Source organism: Pempheris klunzingeri, chromosome 15 (assembly GCF_042242105.1).
Source record: "Pempheris klunzingeri isolate RE-2024b chromosome 15, fPemKlu1.hap1, whole genome shotgun sequence".
NCBI lineage: Eukaryota > Metazoa > Chordata > Actinopteri > Acropomatiformes > Pempheridae > Pempheris > Pempheris klunzingeri.
In genome coordinates, this window is record NC_092026.1 from 12578049 (window position 1) to 12587925 (window position 9877).

The 9877-nt window shown below is 40.9% G+C and overlaps 1 protein-coding gene across 2 annotated transcripts; it reads left to right on the forward strand.

Annotated features, from left to right (window-relative positions):
* Positions 1–736: 736 nt before the first annotated feature.
* Positions 737–3016, forward strand: LOC139214473 (protein THEM6-like). Of its 2 annotated transcripts, none has more exons than XM_070845339.1 (3): positions 737–823; positions 1391–1895; positions 2477–3016. In XM_070845339.1, the coding sequence occupies exons 2-3, from the start codon at positions 1395–1397 to the stop codon at positions 2582–2584; spliced, it is 609 nt and encodes a 202-aa protein (XP_070701440.1). In that variant the 5' UTR covers positions 737–823; positions 1391–1394; the 3' UTR covers positions 2585–3016. The 2 variants fall into 2 exon arrangements, with proteins under 2 accessions (XP_070701440.1, XP_070701439.1); XM_070845338.1 differs by having other exon boundaries at positions 782–823; positions 1395–1895.
* Positions 3017–9877: the final 6861 nt, after the last annotated feature.

The following is a 9877-nucleotide window of genomic DNA, read 5'->3' on the forward strand; positions in this document are numbered from 1 at the left end:
AATGTTGAAATTGATGCCACATTGAAAAGGGTTGTCTTTTAGTATTTTTTGGTATTGGCCCCAATATGTAAGGCGCACTGTACACAGTGAGACCATTGCATGGAAAACACAAAATGAGGTGTGTCTATCACCCCAATACAATTGCCTCCCTATCCCAAAAATCTCTGAAGTGAAACAAACACTGTATGTATGACATCCACTGAGTCTCTCACAATATCCCTAACTTATTGTGAGTAGTCTACATATAATATAGCTTTTAAGTCCATATTTGCAAATGACTGGAATTCTGGATGTACAATCTTTTAAACTGACTGAATTTTCATTAAAAAAAAAACAGGTTCTGCAGTTCTAAAGTTTTAAAAGTGAGATTTTCATTAACAAACAATAAGACGCTGGAAGGAAAGCTAAATTATGATTAGAATAATATGAAATAACATAAATTGTATATTAAGTGAATACTTGAAGAAATCAAACTTAAAATAAAAGCAATATGTTTACAGTCTTCAATATTTACATCATAGGTTATCGAGCCGCTGGGATGAAATATGCAAACAAACCAGAAATGTCTTAAAAAGTGTGCACAGTGCTTAGTTATTTAAAGTGGGTTGAACAAACCACGTTCAAGCTAACAGGACGCCGTAGGAGCTAATCAGCTCCAGAAGGTGGCGGTAATGCTATACTGCGCATGTCAGCTGTCGCTAAACCACACAGAAGACGAAGAAGAACTACGTGTCGTCACAAACCCGGAAGTCATGTTCATTCATTCTACCGGTTTCTTGAAGTTATTTCGCAGCCCATGGTAGCCCTCTCTTCTGGACGCGCAGTGAGTTTTACATCCATAAAAACAATGCTACTGCATTTATGGTTATTGCTTAAATTAAGACATAGAGAAAACTTTAAAATGGCGACTCCGCACGTAAACAGTTTGCTCTGTACTCTGGCAAGGCCACCAACTACTGGTAGCTAGCAGCTAAGCTAACAGATTTGGCTGTCACAGCAGGTTACGCCGCGTTTATTTGAAACGAGCAGATTTTGTCTTCCTGGTCTTCCTGAAGGTTGCAGTGGGTGATTACGGAAATATGCTGCTTCCGTATTTTTATCCATAGTAATATGGCAGCGAGTGAAACGGCATTAACCTCTTGTTTTTCTACACACCTGCACTGACATTGATGAGGTCAAAGTAATATTTGATTAAATATAGTGGGTGGTCATGAATTTATGGAACACCAACTCCTTTATGTAAGCATATTTTGAAGGAGACTGCTGTAGACTGTCATAAACTTAGCTGATTAAGGCTCACGGAGAAGTCATTGTAATATGTTGCATACAATTTGCCTTTTAAATGTGTCAGTTTCAGGTCTTGTCAATAATACTGTGTGTGTTGTTCCAGAGAGATGTTGCTGCTGGTGCTGGGTGCCCTCCTCCTGCTCTTCTGCAGTCTGGATGTGTGGTACTTCCTACGGGGGGCCCAGGTGTTCATCCAGGGGTGGTTCCAGCCCCGAATATGGGACATTCTAGCTGAGCAAAGCATTGATGGCATGGTCCTGCCCCATGATTTGGACTACATGGGCCACATGAACAACTCCCGTTATCTAAGGGAGTGTGACTTTGCCCGCTTCCACCATTACATGCGAAACGGGCTGTTCATGGCCTCACGCAAACTGGGGGCCAAAATGGTGGTAGGGGCCTCCACCATCCGTTACCGGCGTTCCCTGGCCTTCCGTGAGGCTTTTGAGATTCGGACCAAAGTACTGGGATGGGACGAGAAGGCGTTTTACTTGGAGCAGCGTTTTGTGTCTAAGAAAGATGGTTTTGTCTCTGCAGTGATGCTCTGCAGGCAGAATGTGGTGCGCTGCAGCCCAGAGAGCATAATTGAGTTTGTCTGCAAAAAGAAGGTGAGTAATAGCAGAGGATGGAGACATGTGTTTGTGGGACTGTGGTAGGGTTGTATCCCAAAAAATGCCATTACAATTTTTTTGATATCAAATCATTGGTTTTTCCCCAAACAACACTCAAACACATTAAAAAAATATATATTCACTATTGAATAAGATAAAGAAAAACAGCAGATCTGCGAAGTTTAGAAGCTGCAACCAGAAAATGTTTGGCATTTTTGTTTGAGGAATAACTTAAAGAAATAATCAACTATTAAAACAGTTGCTAGTTGTTTTACATTTGATCAGTTGGTTGATAAATCAATTCACCATTTCAGCTCTACTGTGTGGTGTTAAAACTAGCAAAATAGCCAACATAAGTTAATGAAACCAAGGTGATGTCTTCAAATGTTCTGCGACAAACAGTCCAAAATACAAAGATATTGAGTTTCTACAAATCCTCACATTTTGGGAAGCTGTCTTTTTCTTTGATCGCTTAAGGTTGTTACTAATTAAGTCTCTATTATTTGACTAATTGCTTCAGCTCTAGATGTTGGCTTTATCCTTCTCTGGCATTCTACTAAATTTGTGTTTATGTGCAGATCGAGTGCCCCGAGTTTCCTGAGGACCTCAAACACTGGATTAGCTTCATCTCAGCCAGCAGCCAGGCCCTGAGAGCAGAAAGTGGACTGGAGGAGAAGAACAAGTGAAGCCACACCATGACACCATGTATCATGAGTGTAGACCCACATATCACCTGCATTGCACGCACATATACAAAAAACATACTCATACACAAACAGATAAACATTGTAGAGAGTTTTTAGTTGACTTACAAGATTCCATTTATCTCTGTTTTTTGGGTCACTCCAACCTGCTGTGTATTTTTCAATGGTGTGAAACAGAAAAACTGAACTTGGGACAGCTGAATATAAAAACTTGAATTTTAAGGTATTCCATGTTTAAAAATGCACTGTACTGTATGCGTTGGGACTGTCAGAAGAAAGCGATATGAGAGCGTAGCATTTATCCTTTGAGCTTATTCAGCAGTTGACTGTGACTGGCTTCAGACATCATTTTCAGATAAGCATGTAGAGCAAAAATTAATCTTCCACTGACATCATTGCATGTTTTAAAACAAACAGAATATTTTTTGTGCCTGTTTCTCTTGATTAGCTGTAGTTTACACTTACAATTTCAGAGAATTATTATAACTTTTTATGAAAATACAAAGGTGTGATGACATACTTGAATTGACATCATGAACATGTACTGACAATTGTCCATCAGCATTTTGCACAAAGTAACAAACGGAATTCTTGTTGGCAATCTGAAAGGGAATATTTGATTTTGAAGGACCCTTTAATCAGTACAGTGTTATTTTATCAACTTTATGATACATGCATTTAAAGGGTGGGCTTCGTGATTGGAACTGCATGTAATTTTAAGAGAAAGTGCTTGAATCCGAATAAACAGGCATAAAAAGCAAATGCTAATATGAGGTTGCTGGCAACTTTTCAAAACCTGCAATGCACGATCAACAGGATGATGCTTGGTTTTACTGAGGCGGCCTTTTGAGATCTGGAACCTTAAGTTTAATGAATCAAAGCTTTAGTTTGTGACCAAAGTAATGTATTGTTCTGTAATGAAGAGGACGCAAAATCAATTTATAAACATGTATGTCTAACCTGTTATTTATGTTGTTAATGACAAAATCCTGTTCAGTTAATTTAAGTTTGAAGATATCCTTTGTCCTTTTATTTTCCACTTATATTATTTATCATGTACTGAAATGGATTAATGTACCAAACTTTATTTATTGTCTTTGTAATTTATTTACAGGCATTTTGAATTAAAAATGCACTGGAAACTATATGTTGAGTGACTGGGCTTGCCTTAAAAATGCTTGTTGCTCAATACTGATATGGCCCAATACACCATTGCATGTCATTGCCAGCATGTGAAAACAAGGTATATACATTTCGGTAGGGTGTGCATGAAACTACAGAACAGTTTCAATACAGTGACATAAATTAAACTGTTTTGCCAGAAAATACAAAAGTTTCTCAGGAGAATGCAAAAGTATTTATCCTTTTTTTTGTCTCAACCATCTATGTTTTTACTTCCTGTTTCCCCTTAGGGGCTCTGTAAAAAGGTGAGAAGATTAGACAAAAGTAGTGTCAATATTGACAGAAAATGATGAACAAATATCGCAACCAACATAATGAAGCATGCAAAAACCATTGTGTGAGCGGAAATAAAATTACTGAAAGGCCAAACACATTTGACCAGAGAGATTATGAGGTGCTTCGGTGTTGTCTTGGGAAGAGCTTTGAGGCTGTTTTTGGTAGTCAACATTGTAGAATTTTGGCTATTGGTCAACACATTAGAGACATTGTGAAGCTTCTGCGGTTTCAGGAAACACCCTCGTCGGGGCGTTAAATCTTTGCCCAAAAGTTGACCAAATTTGCCCTTGTGGTATGTCTCACCTGGATGTAAAAAATTCAGTAGGCATATGCAGACTTTACTGTGCTGTAACTAAAACCCAACAGGAAGTCAACTATTCTCTCAAAATAGGCTGCATGCTTGTATTGATTAACTTGATCCTCTTCAGTTTTGGTGATTTTAACTATAGAATCCTTCACAATAATTGCACTCTGCTTCACTCTGCTTGATAAAGTGAAAAGACTGCATGTATTTTATTGACCGCAAGAGGGCACTGCTGCCTTTCTAATGGATATCAATATTTTTTGAAGAGGCTGCAGACAACGGGAAGTCAGTCTCATGTTATCATCTGATTTACATGAAATTTACATGCTACGCAATGTGTACAACAACATGATGTGTATTCAGTTAATTTGTTCTGTTGCAAGTTTGTGGACACAGGAAGTGCAAAAATACAAAAATTCATGATGCAAATATCCTGCAATGAGTATGTTGTCTACACACTTGAGATGTAGACACAAACTTGCAGGCTTTGCTCTGTAATTAAAACCTTTTTTCTTGATGACATGATTAGTTGACGAATAGAAAAACACAGAATGAAACCTACATTATGCTTTTAAAAATGTGTATCATAATGAAAAAAAGTGATGCCAATATCCTGCAATGAGTTTGTTATTCCATTCAATCAATCTTTTAATATCGAACCAAATTATATCATAAGCTTAAAAATATATTTCAATAAAGAGCAGGTCTAAACCAAACTCTTTAATTGAGAGAGAGACCCAACAATTCAGGAATTCAAAATTGAGAATTCAAGAATCCCCACATGAGCAAGCATCAGGCATTATGTGACAGTGGCAAGGAAAAACTCCCCTTTAACAGGAAGAAACCTCGAACAGAACCAGGCTCAGAGGTGGGCGGCTTTCTGTCAGGGTCCGTGTTGGGTGGTGGTTGGAGAGAGGGGAGGGGGTGGAGCAGTAGTGATTCATAGAAGCCAGAGACCCACAGCTGGGAGAACCATGATCACAATCCATAGGAACCTGAAAGATGAGAAAAGCACAAAATCTTATCATTTTTTCCTTATTTTGTTATTATCTTTATCTTTAGGAACAAGAATACAGAATAGAAGAAAAAAAGTACTATCACGGAAAAAATCATGATGCAAATATCCTGCAAAGAGTACCTGTTTCTGCAGACGAGGTGAAGAAAAAAACTTGGAGTCTTCGCTTTATAATTAAAACCTGTTTCCTTAATAGTTTGATGACTTGACTATTACAAAAATACAGAATAGAACTTAAATTAAGCTCAAAATAGAAAAGGAATTTGGATGCAAATATCCCGACCAGCAGGCGGAGATCACCACTGAGGGACCCAGCAGGTTTCCGCCTCGCCAGTGCTGACTGAATTGGAAGGAAACTTGGATTAAGCTGAAAAAAAGAAAAGTAAAAAATAATGATGCAAATATCCTGTGACAAGTATGTTATCTGCACACATGAGGTGTAGACACAAACTTTCAGGCTTTGCTTCATGATTTAAATCTATATCCTTAATGGCATGAGGACATGATCATTAATATAATACAGATTTAAATCTACGCTGTAAAAAGAAGCACTGAGGGTGGCCAACCTCCTTAAAAGACCTGGATTAAGATGAAAAAATAATGATGCAAATATCCTGTGACAACTATGTTATCTGCACACATGAGGTGTAGACAAACTTTCAGGCTTTGCTTCATAATTTAAATCTATATCCTTAATGGCATGATGACGTGACCATTAATATAATACAGATTTAAATCTATGCTGTAAAAGAAGCACTGAGGGTGGCCAACCTCCTTAAAAGACCTGGATTAAGATGAAAAAATAATGATGCAAATATCCTGTGACAAGTATCTTATCTGCACACATGAAGTGTAGACAAACTTTCTGCACACATGAAGTGTAGACACAAACTTTCAGGCTTTGCTTCATGATTTAAATCTATATCCTTAATGGCATGATGACGTGACCATTAATATAATACAGATTTAAATCTATGCTGTAAAAAGAAGCACTGAGGGTGGCCAACCTCCTTAAAAGACCTGGATTAAGATGAAAAAATAATGATGCAAATATCCTGTGACAAGTATGTTATCTGCACACATGAGGTGTAGACAAACTTTCAGGCTTTGCTTCATGATTTAAATCTATATCCTTAATGGCATGATGACGTGACCATTAATATAATACAGATTTAAATCTACGCTGTAAAAAGAAGCACTGAGGGTGGCCAACCTCCTTAAAAGACCTGGATTAAAATGAAAAAGTAATGATGCAAATATCCTGTGACAAGTATATTATCTGCACACATGAGGTGTAGACACAAACTTTCAGGCTTTGCTTCATGATTTAAATCTATATCCTTAATGGCATGATGACATGACCATTAATATAATACAGATTTAAATCTATGCTGTAAAAAGAAGCACTGAGGGTGGCCAACCTCCTTAAAAGACCTGGATTAAGATGAAAAAATAATGATGCAAATATCCTGTGACAAGTATGTTATCTGCACACATGAGGTGTAGACAAACTTTCAGGCTTTGCTTCATGATTTAAATCTATATCCTTAATGGCATGATGATGTGACCATTAATATAATACAGATTTAAATCTACGCTGTAAAAAGAAGCACTGAGGGTGGCCAACCTCCTTAAAAGACCTGGATTAAGATGAAAAAGTAATGATGCAAATATCCTGTGACAAGTATCTTATCTGCACACATGAGGTGTAGATACAAACTTTCAGGCTTTGCTTCATGATTTAAATCTATATCCTTAATGGCATGATGACATGACCATTAATATAATACAGATTTAAATCTACGCTGTAAAAAGAAGCACTGAGGGTGGCCAACCTCCTTAAAAGACCTGGATTAAGATGAAAAAGTAATGATGCAAATATCCTGTGACAACTATGTTATCTGCACACATGAGGTGTAGACACAAACTTTCAGGCTTTGCTTCATGATTTAAATCTATATCCTTAATGGCATGATGACGTGACCATTAATATAATACAGATTTAAATCTATGCTGTAAAAGAAGCACTGAGGGTGGCCAACCTCCTTAAAAGACCTGGATTAAGATGAAAAAGTAATGATGCAAATATCCTGTGACAAGTATGTTATCTGCACACATGAGGTGTAGACACAAACTTTCTGTCAGGACCACTGCTCCTCCTCCTGCCTATGGCCAGAGGTGGCACTGTTTGTCTGTCTCTGTGTCTCTCTCTTTCTCTGTGTGTGATTGCAGGAGCGGAGGCAGCTGTGTGATCACCTGCAACTAATCAGCCTGTCTGCTACTTAAGTCTGGTTCAGGCATTCACCCCCTGTCGGTTTGTCAACTCTGCTGTTCCCTCTCAGACCTGTTCCTGCCCTGACTACGACCCCTGCTCTGCTCTGCCTTGCCTTGCCTGTCCTGGATACCGGCTCCTGCCTCCAGCTTCAGAACCTTGTTGAGCTCTGATAGCCTAGATCTGCCCTTGCACTCAGCAGCTAAGTTTTTGGATTATTTTGTTAGCTGTTCACCTTTCGTTTGTAGTCATCAGCCCCTGTAACTCGGCAGCTAAGTTTTTGTGTTTTGCTTTGTTAGCTGTTCTGTCTTTTGTTGGGTTTTCTATTTTTGCGCTCTGCCATTGTTCCTTAGTTGTTCCCCTTTTGTTCATGAGGAGTGGCAGCCTCGTCGTTTTGTATTTTCCGAACTCTGTTGTTAATAAACCCGTGTGAACCTGAGTTTGGGTTTGGTCCTGTGTCCACTTTTTGGGTTCTCGATCCAGTTCTGACAGTACAAACCGACCAAGATGGACCCAGTGGACACGGATGCCAATTGGGAAGCCACGTCTGGCCCCTCGGTGCGCCAGGCTGTAGCCAGCCAAGGGGTGCTGTTGGGGCAGCACGACCAATCCTTGAGATCCTTGACGGAAAATAATGTAGCCATGCTCCACCAGATGGCGGCGCTTACTAGTCAAGTTACGAATCTTTCTACTCTAATAGCGCAGCTTACACCAGGTCAACCCACAGAGGCATCTCGGTCAGCACAGTTAGCATCAGCCCCCCCCGTATCACCTGCTCATGGTTTAAGTTTGACTCAACCACTCCGTGAGCCTTTTGTTCCGGTGCCTGAGCGTTACGCAGGAGACATGGGTACGTGCAGGGCTTTTTTGACTCAGTGTTCTTTGGTGTTTGGACAGCAGCCGGGGTCATATGGGACAGATCACGCTCGCATAGCTTACCTGATTAGTTTGCTGAAAGGTTTGGCCCTTGAGTGGGCTACAGCGGTCTGGAATAAGCAGTCAGAGTTCTGCAACTCGTATGAAGCCTTCACACAGCAGATGTGTAAGGTGTTTGACCACCCCGTACGGGGCAAGGATGCCTCCAGGCGTTTTTTTTGCTTGCGCCAGGGCTCCCGCAGCGTGGCGGAGATGGCGGTGGAATTTAGGACTCTTGCTGCAGAATCCGGCTGGAATGACGAGGCCCTCCAGGGAGCCTTTTTGCAGGCCCTTAATGACTCTGTAAAAGATGAGCTGGCCTGCCGGGATGAGCCTAAAGAGCTGGATGAACTTATCACTCTCTCCATACGCATTGACAACAGACTCCGTGAGCGGAATGTTGGTTATCGGCCACTGACGAGCGGCGGGTCCACTCCTCGCCGTCCTGATCAGCTGAGGAGAGTTTTATCGATCAGAGTCTGGTGGCACAGCTAGCGATAGAGACAGTGGAGCTCCAGTGTCCTTTAGAAGCCAGAGCCCTCAATGGCCAACCTTTAGCCCAAGTCCACCTGAAAACCACCCCGGTCACAATTTTGCTTTCTGGGAATCATCAAGAGACTTTACACCTTTACGTCATCGACTCCATTCACACACCACTGGTACTGGGATATCCATGGCTCTGGAAACATAACCCCCAAATTAACTGGTCATTAGGGAAGATTAGTTCCTGGAGCGGGTTCTGTCATGCTAACTGTCTGCTCTCTGCTCAAGCTCCCCCGGTTACAGGACCTGAAGGAGTTCCTGAACCTCCTGACCTGAGTGGTGTCCCTGTGACCTATCATGACCTCGCTCTGGTTTTTAGTAAGCATCAGGCCTTGTCCTTGCCGCCTCACCGCCCCTATGATTGTGCGATAGATCTGCTACCAGGTGCACCTCTCCCTAGTGGCCGGCTCTACAACCTCTCCAGACCTGAACGTGAGGCCATGGAGAGATGCATAAAAGAGTCACTTGCTGCTGGGATCATCCGGCCTTCATCCTCTCCAGTGGGTGCTGGGTTCTTTTTTGTTGATAAGAAGGATCGCACCCTCAGGCCTTGCATTGACTTCCGTGGACTTAACAACATCACCATCAAAAATAAATACCCACTGCCCCTCATCAGTTCTGCATTTGACCTCCTTCATGGCGCCACCATCTTCACAAAATTGGATTTGCGCAATGCATACCACCTGGTGCGCATCAGAGAGGGCGACGAATGGAAAACAGCATTCAACACACCGCTAGGGCACTTTGAGTACCTAGTGATGCCATTCG

What these genes read in the sequence shown, in the direction of transcription:
- LOC139214473 (XM_070845338.1), top strand. Translation starts at nt 797, where the DNA reads ATGGTAGCCCTCTCTTCTGGACGCGCA. An exon ending in CCCTCTCTTCTGGACGCGCA is followed by an intron (nt 824 to 1,394) that starts GTGAGTTTTACA and finishes TGTTCCAGAGAG; the next exon opens with ATGTTGCTGCTGGTGCTGGG. An exon ending in AGTTTGTCTGCAAAAAGAAG is followed by an intron (nt 1,896 to 2,476) that starts GTGAGTAATAGC and finishes GTTTATGTGCAG; the next exon opens with ATCGAGTGCCCCGAGTTTCC.